The sequence below is a fragment of the Coffea arabica genome, chromosome 2e (assembly GCF_036785885.1).
Source record: "Coffea arabica cultivar ET-39 chromosome 2e, Coffea Arabica ET-39 HiFi, whole genome shotgun sequence".
In the NCBI taxonomy this organism is placed as follows: Eukaryota; Viridiplantae; Streptophyta; class Magnoliopsida; order Gentianales; family Rubiaceae; genus Coffea; species Coffea arabica.
In genome coordinates, this window is record NC_092313.1 from 70,980,281 (window position 1) to 71,003,946 (window position 23,666).

Consider the following 23,666-nt stretch of genomic DNA (forward strand, 5'->3'; position numbering starts at 1 on the left):
GAATAACGAGAGTGGTTAATACCAATCCAACAAGTGTATTAAGTCCTCTGTTTTCATTTGCATTTCTGAGATGTTGCCAAGAAATCAATTAGTGCATAATCACCGATCTCTAGGTCTACACACACACTCCTACAAGCAATGGACTTCCTACTAATGATCCAATAAAATGTTGATCGAGTTTGAAGGGCTATGAATCATGATTATCTATCAAATGCTTGTAGAATATTCAATCTTTCGCTTTAACTACAGGAAATGGAGGATCCATTTGTCGATGATCAATGTGACATCATGGACTATTTTGATGAAGATTTCACTGTTGCACTTGGAGAAGATCTGGAAAGCAATTTGTCTGCTGTTTCAGCCATGGAAGCTCCTCCAATCAATATTGAAATCCCAGCACCACAGCAGAATTCTAATAGCTGTAACTCGGCAGCCACCCTTGAAAACATGCCAAATCATCATAATCAGCCAATCATCCTTACTTTTGGGGATCCAAGCACGCCAGAAATAAATCCTCAACCATTAAATCTAGAGGATGATGGTGTAGAGTCTGAGGTTTTGACATCCCATGGTTCATTTGTAAATCTTGAGGAGGCAGCCCAAAATGCACGGAAGAAAAAGAAAACAGGCGGCCGGGTTAGGCCAGCATCGCAGATTCATGATCACATTTTAGCAGAAAGAAAGCGCCGCGAGCAGCTCAGCCAGGGATTTGTAGCTCTATCGGCCTTTGTTCCCGGCCTCAAGAAGGTTTCGTAGGAAAATAATATAGAAGTACAAGACTGTATTGAGTCAAACCAGAAAAATTCAAGAGACAATTCTATAGAAACAAGTTTACATAAATGGAGATCAAAACTTGAAGAATTCAAGGCGTGTAATCACTTTTCTTGAAGTTTGATTGCCCCTACTATCTTGTTAATCCGGTTTCTGAGCAAAAACTCTAGGATACAATGAATTCTAATTAGAAAACCAAGTAGCAAGTTCTTGGATTTGTCTAATCAAGAAAAAAAATGCTTAAGTTAGTTTTCTGGTGTTCAACATATTGATTTATATACCCACAACATTCAGAAAAACCGTCAGAAACTATTCACGTGTAACCTGTCAAAGGAACATGGAGTTTCATTGTGAAAGGTGCTTCCAAAAGGTGCAAACCTTTCCTATTTTGCAAACTACATTAACAATCCCCCACTTTGGTTGCAAAATAGAAAGTCAAACTAACACTGAAAATTCATGCATCAAGGAAAGTAACTCTCGTCTTAAACTCCCTTTGGTGAAATTTAAGTTTCGGTCTGATTTGGTCGTTCCGGATTAGACGTGGGCATGTCTAACTCGTAGGAAGTCTTCTGTTTTGTAACCGGAACTCTGATAGCGTGGGCACGCTTAACTCCTAAGGAGTCTTCTGGTCACCAAACCGAAATACACATTTAAGTGAAGCCCTTGGTGGCTAGATTGCTTAAACCAAGATTCACAAAATAAGAAATATTACATGCATGAATCATGTAGCATTTATATATTCACAACCATCTGTAGCACTATTACCGGCCATGTGCTCATCCTATTCATGATCATATACAAGAGATCACCCAAAACTCTTGTTAGAAGCGGCACCACTTCTATGACCATATAGGTAAACTATATTTCTAGTTTTAACAAATAAAACACAAGAAATATGTTTATTAAGAGTTACTTCTCATCCTACTCACTTAAGAGTAACACATGACACTACTGATTGGAATGGTCTACACATAAAAAAAACATAGTGTTCACTATCACTTGAAACAACTTGTTATTACCCTTTAAACCTTCCAAACTAGGGGTAGTACTAAAAGAAAGGTTGGGTTACCATTGCTAAGTGATTTTAGTATAAGGGTTTTAATCCCATTCCGGATGTTGTGACATTCACTAACTTTCTTGTTAGAGGTTTAGTCAATGGATCCGCCAAGTTTTTGAGTATTCTTACAAACACAATACTGACAACATCATTTGCAAGCATTTGTCTTATAAATGCATGTCTCAAACTTATATGTCTAGACTTACCATTGTAAACTTTATTCAATGCTCTAGACATAGTAGCTTCACTATCACAAAAGATAGTTGTTGGAGGCATTAGTCTAGGCCAAAAATCAATATCGAGTAAAAGATCTCTTAGCCACTCAGCCTCTTTACAAGCTGAAGATAGTGCAATAAATTCAGCTTCCATGGTTGAATGAGTTATCACTGTTTGCTTCTTTGAAGCCCATGAGATAGCTCCACCACCAAGCATAAAAATCCAACCACTAGTCGATTTTTGCTCACTAATACTAGTAATCGAACTAGCATCTGAGAACCCCTCAAGAACACTAGGAAAACTATTATAAAAGAGTCCAAGATCTTTGGTTCTTTTAAGATAACCAAGCACTCTACAAATAGCTTTCCAATGATCTTTACTTGGATTTTTAGTGTATCTAGTTAGTCTACAAACCAAGTATGAAATATCCGGCCTAGTGCAACTCATTGCATATATAAGACTACCAATAACACTAGTATATTCTAGTTGAGCTATTGGTTTACCGGTATTCTCATACAGTTTAAAGTTAGGATCAAAAGGGGTGCCAACTTATTTCACACTTAAATGTTGATACTTCTTTAATATTTTCTCAATGTAATGTGATTGAGACAAGGAAAAACCCCCACTATGTCTTTTAACTTTAATCCCCAGGATAGTATCTACTTCACTAAGATCTTTCATCTTGAACTTAGAAGACAAATACTTCTTCGTTTCTGCTATACCTTTAAGTGTGGCACTAACAATTAGCATGTCATTCACATACAAACAAATAATCACACTATACTCACTATTGGATTTAGAATAAATGCACTTATCAGCATTATTGTACCTAAATCCACTAGAGAGTAAAACAGATTCGAATTTCTCATGCCATTGTTTTGGAGCTTGTTTCAAGCCATATAAAGACTTCACTAGTTTACACACCTTATGTTCATGATAGGTTGTAATTTTGTTATTTATTTTACAATTAATTCCCTCTTATTATTTTACCAAATGTGCGTTATTGGGTAGATTTTATTCACTTTTGGGAATTTGTGTTGATTGCAGGGATTTGGAATCAAATATGGCAAAAAGGTGCAATTTCCTCGCTACGCTTGCTAATTGAAGCGGGACATCCAGAGCTGCAGAGTGGGATTAATTCTTGTGGCAATTAGTGGAGGAATTTAAGTAGTAGTAGGAAACAGGAGACTAATCCTAATTTTGTTTCCTTATTTGTTAGCCAAAGTGCGGCAGAAAAGGAATCCTATTAGGACTCCTCTTAACTTATTTTGTTAGACAGTTTCTCTATGAAAAAAGGAGATTAGGCAGACTATGAGCTATTTTCTTGGGATCTTCCTTTTTCTTTCGTGGGTAGTTTTCAAAATAGGCAAGTCAATTAAGACTAGGAGACTAGCTTTTGGGTCTTTGACCAATTCCTATCTAGGAATTCTTTTCCTTCGTATGTCAGGGGAGAGAAGTAGAAACAATTAGTCATCTTTGGACTTTGTAGTTCTGGACATTATTCCTATTCCATCAAATTGAATCCTCCCAAGAGGAGACAATGGATGCAATAATTTTCTCTGCAAATCTGCGTGAGATTGATTTAACAGGGATAAACTAATCTTTTTTTTTCTAGTCAAGGAACAATGGAAGATTTGGTTTGACTTAAATTGTGAGGTCTAACTGATTTTAGTTTTCCTATTATTTCCTGGTATTCGCTTATTTCTTGTGTTATTTTCTTATGGTTATTGTATTATTCCATTATCCTGGGCCCGGATGTTAGATTAATTCAATAACCTAGAGCCAATTAGAATAATTAAATCCGTAATTGTTTGATTGTTCTAAATTAGTGGCAATTGGCTTAATCAGGGTTATGTCAGGGAAATATACGGGCTAATATGTAAACAACTCTCGTAGGATGTTGTTTGGTTAGAACAGGGTTTCTTTAAATCTTAAAGCAATTGTGAAATTTAATTCTACGGTCATACCTAGGATTATTTTGCAATTAGGGCAATAACTAACGGTGATATCTTAGCTATCGATAATTACGGAGAAATTGATTGTCGTCGCTTGATTTGCAATTATAACTTGTTTATCAGTTTATCTGTGGAATTATTCTTGTATCGATGATCAATTAGAAGAACCATTTCTGAAGTTGCTTCTTGATTAGAGCTTTCCAATACTGTCTGAGTTTTACCTTATTGCTATTTAATTGTTATTTAATTCTTCTTCAACTGCAACATTTGATTAGTATAGTTCACTGTTAATTTCTTTAAAAATCCCCCATAACTTGAAAAGGAACGAATTTCTCCCCATCCCTGAGGAGACAACCCTACTTGTCCTACATACAAATTAGAGATTTTTCGTGAATAAATTATAGTATATCGGATTAAACAAACTCTTCGAAACCAGGGTGACTCAAGTAACCCATTGCACATCTAGAGTCCCTGCTCCAGTACTAGAATTGACACAACATTGCGTTGTTGGCACTTAGGATTATTATTATTATTATTGCACAGGCTCGACACCTGTCAGTTCATTACCCGATAGTGCAAAATCTTCCAGTTGTTCCATGTACACCTCCTCATTCAAATCACCATTTAAGAAAGCTGTTTTAACATCCATTTGATGCACATGAAGGTTAAAAACAGAAGCTAAAGCTAGTAGTACTCTAACAGAGGTTATCCTAGCCACATGTGCATATGTGTCAAAATAGTCTATTCCTTCCTTTTGTCTATAGCCTTTAGCTACTAACCTAGCCTTGTAAGTAAGAATAGTTCCATCAGTGGCATATTTCTTGCAAAATACCCACTTACAACCAATAGGTTTAGAACCTTGAGGCAAGTCCACAAGAACCCAAGTATTATTAGACAATATTGAGTCCATTTCATTATTCACAGTCTCTTTCCAAAATGCAGCATCTCTCGATTTCGTAGCTTCATCATATGTCTTAGGATCATCCTCTACACTCAACAAAATTGGAGTTTTATTTAGTAGAGAATCTCTATTTCCTTCTACTAGAAAAACAATAGCTTGAAGAGACACAAAGTCAGGGGGCAATTGTTTTTCTTTTTTTTTGTCTTCGACTCCTCCTAGGTTCACTAGGAGTATCAATTTCTCTTCTTTTTATACCACTAGAAGAGGTTGCATTTGGAGAGGATGGATTTATATTAACTGTTGAGTCTCTAAGAAACTTTTCTTCAAAAAACTCAACATCCCTTGACTCAACTATTATATTTGAACCAAGATCAAGTAGTCTATAAGCTTTTGAATTTTCTGCATAGCCAACGAACACATTTTTAAGGGCTCTAGGTCCCAATTTAGTTCTTTTATTATCAGGGACCCTATAGTAGGCTATACAACCCCAAATCCTTAAATAAGACAGATTTGGTTTTCTATTTTTCCACACTTCATAGGGAGAAATTCTATTTTTTAAGGAAGGAATTCTATTATGAACATGACATGCAACTAACAAAGCTTTACCCTGCAAATTATTTGGCAACCTTGAACTCACAGGCATGGAATTAACCATATCTTCAAGTTCAATTTTTCCTTTCAGCCAAACCATTTTGTTGTGGTGTGTATGGTGCACTGGTTTGGTGTGCAATTCCACTTTCTTCACAAAATTTTGAGAATTCACTAGGGAAGTACTCACCCCCTCTATCATTTCTCAAAATTTTAATTTTCTTATTCAATTAATTTTCTACTAAAGCCTTGTATGTTTTAAACATACCAAATACTTCTTCTTTGTGTTTCATAAGATACACATACACAAGCCTAGAACAATCATCTATGAATGTGACAAAGTATCTATTTCCTCCTCTAGTTAGAAAACCATTGAATTCATACACATCAGAATGCACAAGATCAAGCATTTGTGTTTGTCGTTCAACTTTAGGAAAAGGCAACCTTGTAATCTTGGCTTGAACACAAGTTTCACATTTCTTATTTTCAAGGTCATTATATGAAATTAGGCCATCTTTAGACATAAATTTCAGTACTTTATGATTCACATGTCCTAACCTACCATGCCACAAAAAATAAGAACAAGTAGAAGAAGTAGAAGCCAAAGAATAAACAGAAATATCATTTACTTTATTAATACTCAACTTGAACATTCCATTACAAGAATAGCCCTTCCCTACAAATACAGCATTCTTTGACAAAATTACATTATTTGACTCTAGTACAGCCTTCAATCCTTTCTTGTTAAGAATGTCCGCAGACACTAAATTCTTAACAACATCAGGAACATGACGTACGTTGGTAAGGACCAACTTTTTATCAGATATGAATTGAAGATGCACATCCCCTTTGCCATGAACCTTGGCTCTCACTCCATTTGCCATGACAACTTCATGACCCTCAAGAAGTTCATAACTCTTGAACTGATTCTTATCGTTGCAAACATGAATTGCAGCACCAGAATCATACCACCAATCCTTTGAAGGCGTAGGTGTTGTCATATGAAGTTCAGTCACCGTACCAAAAGTCATCATTGCTACAATTTCTGCACACTCATCAACAAGATTAGCACATTTTTCTTTTGTTTCTTGTTGAGTTTGCACTCGGTCTTATAATGGCCTTTTTTATCACAATTGTAGCAATTTCTATTTTTTTATTTTCTTTTGAATTAGTATTCTCAGGCCTCTTTCTCTTACTACCAGAATTCATTTTCTCTTCAACCATATTAGTCTTAGGAGCATTGTCAATTTCTAGTTTTGAAGTATTCTAGTCCCTCCTTCAGTTCTAAGATGTTTCAAAACACTAGATAAAGTTAAAGTTTCAGAAGTGTGAAGCAACTTCTTTTGGTAATTATTCCATAATGGTGGCAACTTAGCAATTATTGCACCAACTTAGAAAGATTCAAAAACTTCAACACCATAATCTTTAAGTTTAGAAACTGTTGGCTTGTCAAACCAGTAAAAATAAAAATTTCTACTCTAACAATATGAATTTGAGTGTAGCGGTGAGTAGGGTCGTATCCACAGGGACTAGGTGATTTATTTCTTTGTGATGACAGTAAAAAAAGGGGTTATGAGAATTTAACCAAATAACTCACTTGAATAAAAATAAAGACAATTGCATAAAATTAAATAAAACTAAACCAAGAATAGACAACACTCTAGTCCAAGGTCTAATCTCCACTTTGATTCCTTTGACTGATCATCGATACAAAGGTGAAATCAGTTATTTATAAATAAACTGGTTATGTTGTCAATAAACTCTGACAACTTGCCTCTCCTTACTGTTTCGATAACCACAACAAACTCTGTGGCTATTTCTCTTGCCAATTAAGCAACCCTAAACAAGCTCTTAGGATTTAACCATTGACAGCATTAATAATTAGAGAAACTACCAATTCTAACCAACAAACATACAAGTTCGGTTCATTTAAGTTAGATTATATATTCTCGTGACATAAATTCGAAAGTCTCTTTTACAACCAAATTATATCACGCGCCACAGATACTAAAACCATCAAACAATTACGGATTTGATATTTTAGATGACAATAGACTATTTCGGCAATTAAATATTGATCATGTATTTAACTGTGGCAAATAATCATAATCATGAATAAACAGAGAATATATAAATACTCATAAATAAATGAAGCAAACAAATCAAATTAGATCTCACAGTATTGTCGAACCAAAGCTTCAATTATCCTTCAACTAGAAAACGAATTAGCCGCTCCTCCTGGTGGATTTGCGGCCTCAAGAAATACTAGGGTTTATTGGAGAGAAAAGAAAAGGAAACGGAATCCAAGCTGCCCCCCCTAAGGCTTACGTCCCCCCTTTTATAAGGTTTTTCTCCTCTTTTAATAAGGAAAGGATTCCTTATCCTTCCTAACTTCCTACCGAAAGTCAACTACCTAATTAAAGTATATCAATTGGTTTTCAAAGTAAAATACATCGAGTCATAACCAATTAGGATCTCCAATCCCGTGACTAATGTGGACAACCATGAGACATAACGGACTTCTTGATCAAATGGCAGATAGATCTCATGTCCTGCGGACTCTTGACTTCCTTGTAGAATAAGACGTGGTCACGCTTAACAGAATGGAGTCTTCTAGACATCAATCTTTAAAAGCACCAATTTGCATTTGACAAAGTGTAGGCACGTCTTATAAGAAGACGTCTTCTGGAAATTCAACTTTTAATGCGCCTTTTACTTCATTCTCACCAACAATTCCTAAAAACGACACCAAAATTCAAATATGAGTGAAATTTTTCGATTAACATCATATTTTAGCAAAATAAAGGGAAAAATATTCACCAATTATATGCACTATTAGCCACTTAACAAATTCCCCCACACCTAAACAATGCTTGCCCTCAAGCATTCACTACCCAAGAATCACAGTCAAGATGGCAAATATTTCATAGCACAGTGCATACTAACACAAGTATCATGTCTTCTCAACAATTTTATCAAAATCAGGATGCACAAGATTCAACAGCCCTCACACGGGTAATAGTGCACACATTCTGCACTCAAATGTTTAAAGGACATTTAACACTCAAATCAACTCTATGAAATGACATTACCATAAGTTTGCTAATATATCACATTTCCACCACTTAAAATGAATTCAATGCAAAAATCAAAGGGTCTTATAAGGGTTGTAACGAGGCTTGGGTTAAGGGTTGGATAAAAGGGAATATTTTAGGTGTAAATATATCAAAGGAAATACCAATAATACTTTGCATGATTTCAAACTTCTTTGTCATTCACATGTATGGCTAGCTTCAAAACATGTCAATAACTTTTCCAAACTTAGCAAGTGCAACTCACAATAATTTTTTTCCTTTTTTCTTTTTCTTCTTTTTTTTCAAAATTTTCCTTTTTTTGTATTTTTTTCAACATTTTTTTGATTTTTTTTCTTCACAAGACATAACTAGCACACTTGCTAACTATAACCATAATCTTGTAACACACTTGAAATTCTTATGCAAGAATATTGAGGTATTCCTTCGATATAAGGTTCAAATAAGAGGGTATAAACAAAAGGTTTATGGTAACAATTATGACTATTAAACAAAGAAAAAGGATTGAGGCTCAAACATGGTTAACTATGGGTAAATATAATTAGGGAAGGCATTTAGAAAGTCAAAAGGGTTAAACCTAATTGCCCTTATCATTTTAATGCATTAAATTCAAGCATGGTCTCAACATGCATAACAAAGCAAGTTCTAGAATGTCAAATCATATGTGATATCACTCAACAAAAGAAGATAGAGCATATTTAATTATAAGTGCTCATTAAGCTCAAAAAGCTCACAAATAGGTCAAAAATATGTCAAATCTTGCACATCTATCATTCAAATCAATTGCAAGAAAATTACATACTCATGCTAATAACATTACACTATTCATATTTGCATCTTGACTGCTTTTGTAAAACACAAAAGAATCTCCAAACTAGATTTGAAAAATTTTCGTGACAAATTTTCATTAGTTTTCACTTGAAAGATCACCTCCCCCACACCTAAATTATACATTGTCCTCAATGGATGAAACTTAAGTGCAAAAAGAAGAAAAAAGGACTTCCCTGATTATTGAACTGAACATTCGGGAGGGAATAAGTTGCTTAAAAATCAATGTAGGCGAAGCATATAGTGAGGTTCAACTTGCGGTCGCAATATTGGAGGTTTTGTTGTAAGGCGTGGGCATGCTGTATAAGAAATAGTCATCTGCCCATCCAATCTTAAAACAAACAATGCCTTCTGAACATAGAGCGTGGGCACGTCTTGTAACTGGAAGTCTTCTGCCCAAGGGATTTTCACCCAATCAAAGTGAAAACTTCATGAGCGCGTCCACGGCCTGCAACAAAAAGCCTTTTGTCAAAAAGAAATGAAAAAAACTTAACTTTCACATAAAATCATGAAATAAAAAATGCAAAAATGACTAAAAATTGAAACTCTTGGGTTGCCTCCCAAGTGGCGCCTTTCTTTAACGTCTTTGGCTAGACGATACCATGTTTGATCAAGGGGGATAAAATCTTTTAGCTCGTTTCATTACTTCATCCTCGTGCCAGTAATTCTTAAGAAAACGAGCTGCTTTGTTTCTCGGTTCAAGATGTTTGATCATTGCAACTCCTATCTTATCCAAGCCATCCACCTCAAAACTTTTAAATCCTCACACTTAGGAGGTAATTTCTATTGCAGTACGGCTAAAGCATTTTCCTCCATACAAATTTTCTCATTGCAATTCAACTTCTCAAATTTGTGAAACATTCTCAGAATGTCTCACTCCTCCTCCTCTTCATTGGATCTTGTAAATTGATTAGGGAATGAAGGATGTATCACCACAGTTGGGGGTTGTTTATTAGACTCTTTCGTTGAAGAAGTTTGAGGTTGGGATCACATTCCTTCTTTCTCAACTTCCTTTTCGACTGCATGCTTGAATCCTACTTTTTGAAACTCTTGCAGCCCTTCATCACTTCTCAGGGTAATTGCACTCATATTTTGTTTGGAGTTGACAATGGTCTGCGAGTGCAATTCTTCTGAAATTTGAGACTCCAATTGGCTCACTGTAGATGCTAGTTGACTCAATTGATTCTCCAGGTCTCGAATACTCATTCTTGTCTCCTGTTGAAATTGTTGTATATTAGTAGTTAGTGATTTAACAATTTCTTCAAGAGATATACCTGACGTAAAAATTGGTTGTTGCTGTTGATATTGTTGTTGAAAATTTGGTGGCCTCGCTGCATAACTAAAGCTAAGGTTATCCCTCCATTCTTGAGTGTACATGTTGGAATACAAATCATACCTCATTTGAGGCGGATTTGGAAATCCTTCAATAGCATAAACTTGGGCATTTAAACCATCTTGTAATGTGGGACACATGTTACTTGAATGATTCGAGGTATAACATATTCCACAAGTTTTTCTTTGTTGTACTTGCCCTTCAACCAACTTTTCTACAAGAAATGTTAGAAAATGTAAACGTTGATCAATAGAAGAGATACCCACATTATTAACCCTCCTGTGAATGAAATCCTCTCTATCACCAAATTATTGAGTATAGTTAGCCATAAACTAACTCCAGAATGAGGGGAAAATAAAAATAAAAATAATTCAAAGAAAACAAATCAATAAGGCACCAGTCCCCGGCAATGGCGCCAAAATTTGTTGGCTTGTCAAACCAGCAAAAATAAAAATTCCTACTCTAATAATATGAATTCGAGTGTAGCGGTGAGTAGGATCGTATCCACAGGGATTGGGTGATTTATTTCTTTGTGATAACAGTAAAAAAAGGGGTTATGAGAATTTAACCAAATAACTCACTTGAATAAAAATAAAGACAATTGCACAAAATTAAATAAAACTAAACCAAAAATAGACAACACTCTAGTCCAAGGTCTAATCTCCACTTTGATTCGTTTGACTGATCATCGATGCAAAGGTGAAATTAGTTATTTATAAATAAACTGGTTATGGTTGTCAACATACTCTGACAACTTGCCTCTCCTTACTGTTTCGATAACCACAACAAACTCTGTGGCTATTTCTCTTGCCAATTAAGCAACCCTAAACAAGCTCTTAGAATTTAACCTATTGACAGCATTAATAATTAGAGAAGCTACCAATTCTAACCAACAAACACACAAGCTCGGTTCATTTAAGTTAGATTATATATTTCCGTGACATAAATTCAAAAGTCTCTTTTACAATCAAATTATATCACGCGCCACAAATACTAAAACCATCAAACAATTATGGATTTGATATTTTAGATGGCAATAGACTATTTCGACAATTAAATATTGATCAGGTATTTAACTGTAGCAAATAATCATAATCATGAATAAACAGAGAATATATAAATACTCATAAATAAATGAAGCAAACAAATCAAATTAGATCTCACAGTATTGTCGAACCGAAGCTTCAATTATCCTTCAACTAGAAAACGAATTAGCTGCTCCTCCTGGTGGATTTGCGGCCTCAAGAAATACTAGCGTTTATTGGAGAGAAAAGAAAAGAAAAAGGAATCCAAGCTGCCCCCCTAAGGCTTACGTCCCCCCTTTTATAAGGTTTTTCTCCTCTTCTAATAAGGAAAGGATTCCTTATCCTTCCTAGCTTCCTACCGAAAGTCAACTACCCAATTAAAACATATCAATTGGTTTTCAAAGTAAAATACATCGAGTCATAACCAATTAGGATCTCCAATCCCGTGACTAATGTGGACAACCATGAGACATAACGGATTTCTTGATCAAATGGCAGATAGATCTCATGTCCTGCGGACTCTTGACTTCCTTGTAGAATAAGACGTGGTCATGCTTAACAGAATGGAGTCTTCTGGACATCAATCTTTAAAAGCACCAATTTGCGTTTGACAAAGCGTGGGCACGTCTTATAAGAAAACGTCTTCTGGAAATTTGACTTTTAATGTGCCTTTTACTTCATTCTCACCAACAATTCCTAAAAACAACACCGAAATTCAAATATGAGTGAAATTTATCGATTAACATCATATTTTAGCAAAATAAAAGAAAAAATATTCACCTGTTATATGCACAATTAGCCACTTAACAGAAACTATCACTTGAAGATTATGAATTTGGTCCATAAGAGAAAAAGAATCAACCAACTTAAACTCAAAATATTTCTTAATGAGAAACTTATAAGTTCTTGCTTTTGGGTTGTATACTCTCGCTCAATTGCAACCCAGATTTCCCTTGGATTTTGTACTCCTTGGAACATATCGTAGTAACTGTCCGAGAGGATGTTGAGAATGTGGCCTCGGCAAATAATCTCATCCTCTTCACGCTCTTGCCTTTGCTTTGTCACTTCCTCGGACTCACCCTCCGCTGGAGTAGGAATTTCCGGAAGATTCGGATTGAGAATGTAAGCCACCTTCAATGCAGTGAGGAAGAACATAAGTTTGTCCTTCCAACGGTTGAAATTGGTTCCGGTTCCATCAAGTTTGTCCAACTTAACGAAATCTTGGTTCATAACTTTGATGGCACTCTCTTGTGTATACTCCATTCTTGTCAATCAATCAAACTTCAAGATTGTAGGAAAATAATATAGAAGTACAAGACTGTATTGAGTCAAACCAGAAAAATTCAAGAGAGAATTCTATAGAAACAAGTTTACATAAATGGGGATCAAAACTTGAAGAATTCAAGGCATGTAATCACTTTCCTTGAAGTTTGATTGCCCCCACTATCTTGCTAATCCGATTTCTGGGCAAAAACTCTAGGATACAATGGCACTGTTTGGACAGTAGATTTAGTTTGCAATTTAACCTTTTAGAAAATAATTGTTTGGACTGGATAAAATAATCATTCCCCAATTTGACCCACATTGGATTCCTGGATGTCAGCAGCCTTTTGTACAAAATACTTACTACACAACAAATAATACGAGGGCTGGCACTCTTTCCAAATTTAAGTAAAAGTAACCGTTGGTGGCAGAGTAAAGCCATTTACTCCTCAAAGAACCGACAGGCTTCACGTGTTCCTTTCCTCTCCCATATTTTGCCCATTTTCATCTAGCTCGGAACGGTCATCAAACTCCGACCACATCCAGCCAGGTATTTGAATTGTCGGCGAACATCAAACTCTTTCCAATTGTTGGCGAACATCAACTTCCCAATTTGAATTGCTTGCGTTTAAGAAGGTGGTGGGCTTTCATTCAGCTTCTCAATTGCAACACTCCAGCGGCGATTTGTACTTGCCACACTCCAGCGGTGATTCCGGCATGCTCTCCGGCAGGTATGTTCCTTCGATTTTCTGCCAACTACTTCTGATTAATTGTCATGCCTCAAACAGAAAAAGTGCCAAAATACTCTGCGTGGGAGTGATATGAATGTTTAACAGCTTAACTTTTAAATTAAGGCTAAAGATTAGAGACTCAAAAAATAAATATTGGGCATAAATGCCATGGGTAAAATAAATTTTTAGATTGGGGTATAACTCTATTAACCACCAGATTAAAGGAAGGAGGTCAGGTTCCTCGTAATTTAAGGATGTCCATGAAATAGATTTAGTGATTCAAGTGAACTATAGATTGACAGAAGAGTAGAAAATATTGAACTCACAAAACAAAAATACAGAGAAAACAACTACAACACACATAGCACAAACAAAAATTTGAAGGAAAAAAAGATCCCCCGGTTATATATACTAAATACGGAGACTTCTGAAGCACAAACTTATTGTAATTGTTGTTGATTATAATATGAAGCATGTCAATCGCTAATTCTTCAAGAGGAAGCAGTGACACATTGGTTTAAGTAGTCTGGGACAGCTCAATCTGCCAAAATATGAAGGCAATCTCAAGATATCATATGAGTTAGCAGGATTCTAACCATCTATTAATGCAACTATTTGTTAACTTTATAATGGAACTTTTGTAAAGCCTCACAACATTCTATATGCATTGGAAGCTAATTGTAACCTATGCAATGTCTAGGTAATCAGAGAAACAGGCAAACAGAACAAAAAACATTTAAATACAAAAATTATTATCCTTAAGAGAGATTACCTCAGCAAGTAGGTCAGGGTCTGAAAAACAAGTAGATGTTTATCTTAAAAAAGTTCCTATCATTAATGTTTTGGCTGCCATTGTTAATCTGAACAACAACGAAAATTGTAAACTATTGACTTTGGGTATCTGATGAATAATAATTTATATATGTCCAGCTGCTGCCACCTTATTTGTGTGCCGCTGTTAGCTCTTCGGTTATGACCGCTGACAAGAGGAAGAAGCCTTCTTGCGATTGTATGTCCTTCTTCCATGTTCATATGTATGGTCGAGTAAATTTCGCTCTTAATTGATTTAGTCTTACCAGTTATGTATCCTATTTTGTAGCCTCACCTGTTAGCTGTACTTCCGATTGCTCCTCCCATTCGTCAACAGCCTCTAACAACTACATCGACTGCCTGTCCACCTACATTGAGGCAAGTCAATTCGCAATGCAGAAAGCTTGACCTGATTTATCCCACCTATTATTTGTCGCTTTATTTTTTCCAAAGCACTTTAAAGTATTGTAGACATATCCGTTTCTGAAATACATTTTTTTTCCCACGTTTTTCAGCAAATGGCCTCCAGGATTCAATGGACCGATGCAATGGATGAAGCTTTCCTCATAGCCTATGTTAGTTTTAGGGAAAATAACTGGTGGGACAACAGGAAATCGCTAGAGACAAACTACGACCAGTTGGCAGCACATTTGGTGAGTAATGGAAGCTTGACCGTCACTGGCCAACAGCTGCAGACCAGATTCTATCACATCAAGAAGAAATGGGACCTATTCTGTAATCTGCGTGGGATATCATCAAAAGCAGAGACCGGGGTTGGGTGGAGTGAGGACACCTACTGCTTTACTGCTGATGATGAACATTGGGAAAACTTGGTCCAGGTATGGACTTGTAGCTGCCTTTATTTGTTAATTTACTTCCTTACGATGCGAATTGAATGCCTAGTGCTGCAATAGAGGAATTCCCATTTCTGGAATTTTGTTAATAGTTGCACTGTTTCGAATTCCCATTGCTGCTACTACTGCTATTTGTTATTTTACTTTTGGCGAATAGTACTAGTCTTGGTGAGGATAGTTTTTGCTATTAGCTGATTCGATGCTTAAGTAGATGTGTCTTGGTGATATTGGCTTGCTGAAATTTGGATTTCTGTTTGACTGTCTCCTTTAGAGCACTAGAACTGCATGAACTTGAGAGACAGATGGGGCATAACTGAAAAGTGGGAAAACTATATGCTATCAAGCATAACTAGGCTCACCAAGTAGTTGGTCTTAACTGTGATAAAATCAAGCTACCATACACTACTGTAGGTGCTGGCTGCTACTACTTGTCTAAGAATTTCCAACCATGACTACTTGGGACCTGTTCGCTGCTGCTATCTACTTCAACCAGATTCATCCACATTAATTCTATGGCTACAGCTTATTTTTCCCAAGTTGGAAATTGTAGATTGCAGCAGCCATAACCCCCAAATATATTAAATGATATATTAATGACTTCCATCATGTGAATATGTTTCTGTACGCAAAAGGGCCTGTTTTCGGTAGGGGTCATATAAGAAATGGCATGCACTGTTATTGTTTTGAGACCACTACTTTGGACTGAATACTGCTGTCCATTCTTCCATCATTTGTGGCTTGAAATATGCGTTTCTCAATTGTATGAATGGTTCACTAGCCATATTGTTCATATGTGTTCACTTTGCTGCCTTACAATTAGTTTTAGTCTTTTATTATCTTGTGACAATAGTACGAAATGGATACTGGTAGTGGCTTTAATCAACACATTTGCTGGTTAAATTTTGCCAACTCGTATATTAACTGAAATGCATCTCTATTGCATGTACGAACTACCTATTTCAGTAGTTAAGTAGTATTGCACGCCTCTTTCCTTTGTGCTGACTACAGATTTGCATTTCATTAGTCTAATGCGGCGTATGCTGAATTCAAAAAGGAGAACTCCTGCTACTGGTATGATCGACTGACACCATTACTGCTTGGAAGACACGCCACAGGCAGCCGTGCCCAATCGGCAAGCGAAGTAGTACCATCTGAACCACCTCGCCGTGAAAGGGCCAATACTTCTACTAGGAGCCGGAAGGGAAAAGGTAAAGCCTCTATCTCGAGGGCTCCTAATCCGGCAAACATGGGCGACCAAGGGGATGAAGATGACGTGTACTATGTGCCGCCAGTTCCAGGGGCAGTTGGAGGTAAAAGGTCAGCGTCAAGCCTAGGGACCAGCGGTGAACCGGAGGGAACTAGAGGGTCAAAATCTACAAGGTCATCTACAGGTCTTGAGGATGCTATTAGCAAAATTGGAAATTACTCCGACGTTGTACTTGAGGACAGACGGAGCAGGATGGAGTTCGAGTCCCTCTATAGCGTAATCCAGTGCCAGGATGTGATCAACACAATGGACATTCCGCCAGAATGGAGAATACACGCTAACTGTCATTATGCGAATTATGAAAAAGAGGGTGAGCGCGTTATATTCCTTCGGGCTTCTGCAACTGACCAGTACGGCTATATCCTTAAGTTGATGAAAGAGAAAGGCTTGGCTTGAGTTGTGTGGGCAGCTGAAAACTAACGTATTTCGAGAACTATTATATTATTATTGTATGTGTTGTTGCTGAAAACTAGTTACTTTTTACTCTTTACTTGTTGGAGTCAGTTACTCTTTGCTCTTTGGTGTGTATAAGCCTACCCCGCGTTGGCTTTGAGAGTAGGCTTTCTGAGGACATATGAAAATAAAATATATGTATTGTCTTTGAGAGTCATGATGGGGATTTGTATCGTGGTTACAATTTCAGATTATTTTTACAGCTATTTATAAGTAAACCGCATTTGGTTATATTTTTATGTCAGATGTTTGTTGTGTTTCCTCTGGCTTTTGGTTTATATATTTTAGGGTGCAGTACAGGACATAAGCTCTTCATTCATCTCATATTTTTGTTTCAGTACCTATCTTCTTTGAGTCATGATGTATGGGACGGTTCTATTTGTTATGTAATCAATAAAATATGAATTGAATATAAAAACTACATATATATGTTGTAATTGTCAGTTTTGGAATGCAAATTTGATGAATTAAATAAAACATGAAGGATTAATTAGTTAATTCATCAAATAATGATAACTTTTTATTGGTCACTGCACTTTTTGGTTTGAAACCGAAATATGAGAAACTTGATCCAAAACAAAAAAATGCATAGCGATAACAGTTATTTGCTTCGCTCTCAAGCATAACTCACAACAGTCACTTTGACAGGGGACTTCAAAGAACAAAGCAGAAATTAGATCTTGCAAATGCACTTTGTTATTTGGTGGGCCTTCAAAATGTTTAGATGCTTTACAAATTCCAAACGTGCTAAAGCAACGAGGTGACCACTAAGGATCAACTTCCACTATGCTTCAGCTTTGTTGCTGTGCCTATTTCCCTACGCCACTAATGCCTACTGCCCTTTGCAGTTTTTATACCCACAGAGAGGCAGTTCAAGTGTAAAATGTAATGCTTGAGCGTGGTGAAATAATTCGGACCTTGGGGCCAGGCTGAAATAATTAGTCCATGGGGCCAGGCTCCCTACCGCCAGGCGCCCTACCAAGCATGGAGATAGGTTTTGTATGCTAGTGATTTTTTCTTTTGCTCGTCCACAGAAGTCTGAAAAGTAGAAGTGTGATGGACTTGTATGTTTGCACTTGCAAATATTCAGGATGGATTTGAAATTACTCTGCAGGTATGCAGTAGCACATAACAGAGTACTATAGGGGCCACAAATTGCAGAAATGCATGTGCTAATCTGCATCCCAAGGCCTTAACCACCATAAAGTGGCAACTTGTGGGTGGAAGTTCTTATCGTAGTACGAAAACCCAAATGCATCGCAATGCAGATCAGCCATCCACCCCAATAAATATATCATACTACCTTAAGAACTTGCAGAGTACCTCGCTACTCCTAAAATCACAAGAACGAAAAGTTCGAGGCACCTTACCAAGACGAATAGCCGGCAATTTCTTCTCCCAAAGTAGCGTTACAGTTGATTGTGTACGTGCTTCTCTGTGTGGGCAGAGAGTGTGGCAAAACGTTCTGTACGTGGTGTGCCAGTGGAAGTGAGGTAAGTAGTAGCGGTCTCTTTGTAATAGTGCAATCTAAATTCATTTCTGTGGTTATTTAGTTCTTGTATGGGAATCGTTTATACTCTCTGTTAATGCATTGTACGTGTATCGTGTAAAAGTGATTCATATTTTCATGTTCAAAGTGATATCAGAACAAAGTGGCAGTTATTTGAGGTATTACGATTCAAAAAGTGTCAGTTAGAAGTTATAGCTATGGCTGGATAATGAGATAGACCTTTTTGTGGTAGTACGAATCCAACTTTTAAATGCATAAATGTATTATAAATCCATAAATGTATATTTATATAAAAATATATAAATTATAAATCACAAATATATTAATTTATACATTTATATAATATTCATTTATAATTATATATATTTATACATTTATAAATATATTTATATTATATTAAAAGTGATATTGCCAAATACGTGCTATAAAAGTCATATTGCTAAGTATTCTATTTAAAAGTCATACTGCTAATTTATACTCCATAAAGCTACTCTAGTTCTCTTAATTGGTTTGAGAGGATGATGAAGACTCTAACGGGACATGTCTGACCAATTACATACTTATTTAAAGCCATTTTATGTCTAGATTCCCGATATTTAATTTATTTCCATTAACACGTGTATTAACACATTTATGGAATTGGTTATACACATACGAACACGCTTATGTAAACATATATACAGATATATACTCAATTATCATGGCCTGGAACAACCGCCGTGGTGCTAGAGGACGCAATGCAAACCGCATGAGGCAAGACGAGGAAGATGAGGCCTTACTTCTTATGAGTGCCTCGTTAATGTTAATGCATCCGTCACTTGCACACGTGGATAATAATCAACCACTTCCGCAACATGATGGTTCATTCACAGATAGGCAGTGGGTAGAACGCGTACTCTACGGTCATCATAGACGCTCAATAGATAACATGCGTATCACGGTTGATAATTTCTTGCTACTGTCCAATATTCTTGTCGAGAGACAGTACGTTCCACACAATTACCAACAGCGCGTGCCCATACAGGAGGCGCTTGCTATGACTTTAATGTTGGTCAGCCACAAGCATACGCACCGTGTGTTGGGTACTATTTTTGATCGATCCATCGAGACGATTAATCGAAATATAAAAAAGGTGCTCCGAGGCCTGTGTCTATTTGCAACTGAAATAATACGACCGGGTGACCAGACTGCAGTTCATCGACGAATTGCAAACTCAACTAATTTTTATCCATGGTTCAAGGTAATGTGGAAAGCATAAGTGATTTTTGGCTTGATGTAGTAAGACGATTCTAGAAAGTTGATTATATATATTTTTTACACATATTAGGATGCCGTGGGAGCGATGGATGGCACCCACATCTCAGCTTGTCCTCCGACAGGCGAGCAAATGGCATATACAAATCGGCACGGGTGGCAATCACAGAATGTTCTGGCAGTTTGTGACCATGACATGCGCTTCATCTATGTATATGCTGGATGGGAGGGAAGTGCACACGATGCGCGAGTGTTGGAGTCAGCATTAGCATATCCGTCCGATTTTCCACTGCCGCAACCTGGTAAGTGATGGGTCCAATATTTCAAGTCAAGCATGTGCTATGCTTTATTACCACAACTCCTATTTTTTATCGCGTTTATTAATTAGAATAACTTTGTCAATTAGGCCAGTACTACTTAGTTGATGCGGCATACAAGAATGCTCCAGGTTTCATGCCCCCGTATAAGAACGTGGGGTCCGAATCTCCGGCAAAGGCCTTGTTCAATACTCGACATTCGCAATTTCGCAATGTCATTGAGTGCACATTTGGTGTGCTTAAGAAAAGATTCAAATGGTTAAAGGGTCCGGTAGATAATTTCTATATGAGCACTCAAATCAGTATAGTCATTGCTTGTTGTGCGTTGCACAACTTTTTAAGGATGCACCAACCAGAAGATGCCCATTTTCAACGGTTTGAATCAGAAGACGTGCACTTAAATGAAGAGCCAGAAATAGGCGGGCCAGTACTTCAGCCGTTCGCATTAAACGTATCTCCTGCAGAGCTGGCGGAATGGAAAGCTAAACGAGACTACATAGCGACTCAAATGTACGCAGCACGGGGGCGACGCCGCCGTTAGGTGTTCACCCGCATTACAAAGGATTGTAATTGTCCAGGCAATTTATTTTTCCATGTGTAGAGTGTACTTAAAATGCCCTCGATTTCCAACTTCTAAATTAATCTGTACCGTTTGTGTATTAAGTATGCAATTGGTTTAGTGTAAACGTAGTATAAAGTCAAAATTTTCGAAGTCAAAGTCAAAATTTTCAAAGTCAAAGTCACCTGCTTAAATTCAATAATGAGCACCTGTCCAAACGCTAATTTACACGATTTACTTACTATCCAAACGCTTATTTCATATTTACGCAATCTTAAAAAGTAACCTAAAAAATATCTCAAATAACTTACAATCCAAACGGACCCAATGAATTCTAGTTAGACAACCATGTAGCAAGTTCTTGGATTTGTCTAGTCAAGAATAAAAATGCTTAAGTTAGTTTTCTGGTGTTCAACATATTGATTTATATACCCACAACATTCAGAAAAACCGTCAGAAACTGTTCACATGTAACCTTTCAAAGGAACATGGAGTTTCACTGTAAAAGGTGCTTCCAAAAGGTGCAAACCTTTCCTATTTTGCAAACTACATTAACAAGTTTGTAGTATTTCCAAGAATCCAATTTTTTAAATAAAGAAAACAAACATACAAAAATCTTTCTATCATTGTGATGTTTCAAATGTTTAATGCAACCGAATTTTGTGATGTCATGTCACACGTCAAAGCGGGCTAATTTAATTAATCCCACGACAAGTTATTCAAATATAAAGTGTGCTGCTGATTTTCCGGATCGCGATTACTATAAAGAAACAGCATAACCTTCTATCATTGCTCTTTCTCTCTCTCTCTCATACACAATTACTCTATTAGTATTTGTTTTTAGCCACTAGGCTTAATTTTGCTTCTTTTTTTTTTTTTTTGGAGTTTCACATAGTTTTGGTTACCAAGATCTTATTCTTATTGCAGATGGATAAAACTTCTGTCCTTGGAGATGCTATCATTTACTTGAAACATCTTCAGGAAAGAGTGAAGACGCTCGAGGAGCAAGTTGCGCAACAAACCATGCAATCTGTCGTTCTTGTGAAGAGATCACAGCTTTTGGTTGAAGATGAAGGATCTTCTGATGATACGGGTGGCCCTGATGAGCAGCCACTCCCGGAAATAGAGGCAAAAATGTGCAATAGGAACATTCTTCTCAGGATTCACTGCGAAAAGCATAAAGGGGTTCTGGTTCAAATTCTTTCCGAGGTAGAGAAACACAATCTTGCTGTCATGAACACGTGTGTGGCTCCGTTCGGAAATTTGGCTCTTGATATTACCATAATTACTGAGGTGAGTTTAGCAGTCAAAAGAAATTTTTTCCCTTGGGATTTTGTTGACATGAATATTGAATGTGATGATACATGGTTATACATAAAGAATTGCAGCAGACGTGAGGTAGACTTCCACATGCTAGAAGCAAGGTAAAAATATTGAAAAAGATATATTGTTGCTGGGGGATTTGAAGTTTTGAACCAGCAAATCTCACCCCGAGAGAGCTAGTCACCAATTTTTATTTTAGACACTCTATTAGTAATTTTCAATGTTTACAATATGTTCTAAGTATTGATTTCATTATATCTTTCCAGATGGAAAAAGAATTCAGCCTGACGATCCAAGAATTTTAACTAATTCTTGGATCCGCTCTCCATCGGGGGACGGTTAACAGGTGCTGAGCTTGTGCAATAATAAAAATAGAACCTAACTATCACTAAAAGCAGTCAATAATTAATCCTAGGTACTGGAGTAGGGACTCTAGGTGTGCAATGGGTTACTTGATTCACCCTGTTCCCGAAGAGTTTGCTTAATCCGATATACCATAATTAATTAGTTGACAAAATTTACTAAATAGTAGACAGTGGCAAGCAGGGTCATCTCCTCAGGGACTGGGGATATTTGTCTCTTTAAGATTCCAATTGATAAGGGGGGATTTTATCGGAATGAAACTAAAAACAATTAAGTAATTCAACTAAAAATAAATAATTAACTAGCACGAATATAGCAGGAATTAAATTAAGAATAGATAAATTCTAGCCAAGGATACAACTATTCAGACACAGTCCACTTACCCGATCATTGATGCAAGGGAGGTTCACTTAATTTATTAATAGGCTAGTTATAGTCGTCGACGAGGTCTAACGATCAATTTTTCCTTAATTTATTGATAACCAGGGTACGACCATTGATTACTCCTAACCAGAAAATACTCCTAGGTACGACTGCAGGAATTAATTTTCCAATTGCATTAAGAACTAGAAAAACCTAACCCCAATCAATAACACGCTACGAGGGTTATTTAAATTAGATTGCACGTTCCCCTAGTATGTAAACACACCAGTTGTCACTAATATTAACCAATCAAACAATTACGGATTTAATTGACTAATTTGGCAGGAGATTAATAAGTCATATTGAACATCGGGCCCTTGACATCCAATTAACAAAATAATCCCATGGAAATTCAAGTAGATAACGTGCAAATATTAACAAATTAAGGAACGCATGAAAACTAATTAGATCTCACGGATATTCGGGACTGCGTCGTCGCGTTGATCCTTGACTAGGTGAAGAGATTAGCCACGCCTCATGAGAAAATCGCCACGCAATTCAATTGAGTTCAAGAACATCATATTTCTTCACTAATAATCAAGAAGTCAAAGCCGTATTCTATTCGGGACTATTGCCGAACACAAGGCACGCATGAAAGGAAAAAAGAAAGAAAACTAAACTATTGCTCCCAAAAAACAAAAACTCTCGCCTCCGTACGTTTGTTTCTAAGCAATGACTCATGCTTCCGTGGTCCCCCACCGAATTGAGAAAACGAAGTACAAAAGGTAGGCCCTGCCGAATTGACTCTTGTTTCCTATTGCTATTAGGACTTC

At 36.7% G+C, this 23,666-nt stretch overlaps 2 protein-coding genes across 2 annotated transcripts; both read left to right on the forward strand.

Annotated features, from left to right (window-relative positions):
• The first annotated feature begins 252 nt into the window (after nucleotides 1-252).
• LOC113729644 (transcription factor NAI1-like) lies at nucleotides 253-22,412 on the forward strand. Its single transcript, XM_027253905.2, has 3 exons — nucleotides 253-747; nucleotides 21,712-22,077; nucleotides 22,374-22,412. The coding sequence occupies exons 1-3, from the start codon at nucleotides 253-255 to the stop codon at nucleotides 22,410-22,412; spliced, it is 900 nt and encodes a 299-aa protein (XP_027109706.2).
• LOC113729434 (uncharacterized) lies at nucleotides 13,458-17,375 on the forward strand. The gene is made up of 5 exons (XM_027253732.2): nucleotides 13,458-13,760; nucleotides 14,691-14,769; nucleotides 14,860-14,948; nucleotides 15,086-15,409; nucleotides 16,449-17,375. The coding sequence occupies exons 2-5, from the start codon at nucleotides 14,733-14,735 to the stop codon at nucleotides 17,085-17,087; spliced, it is 1,089 nt and encodes a 362-aa protein (XP_027109533.1). The 5' UTR covers nucleotides 13,458-13,760; nucleotides 14,691-14,732; the 3' UTR covers nucleotides 17,088-17,375.
• Nucleotides 22,413-23,666: the final 1,254 nt, after the last annotated feature.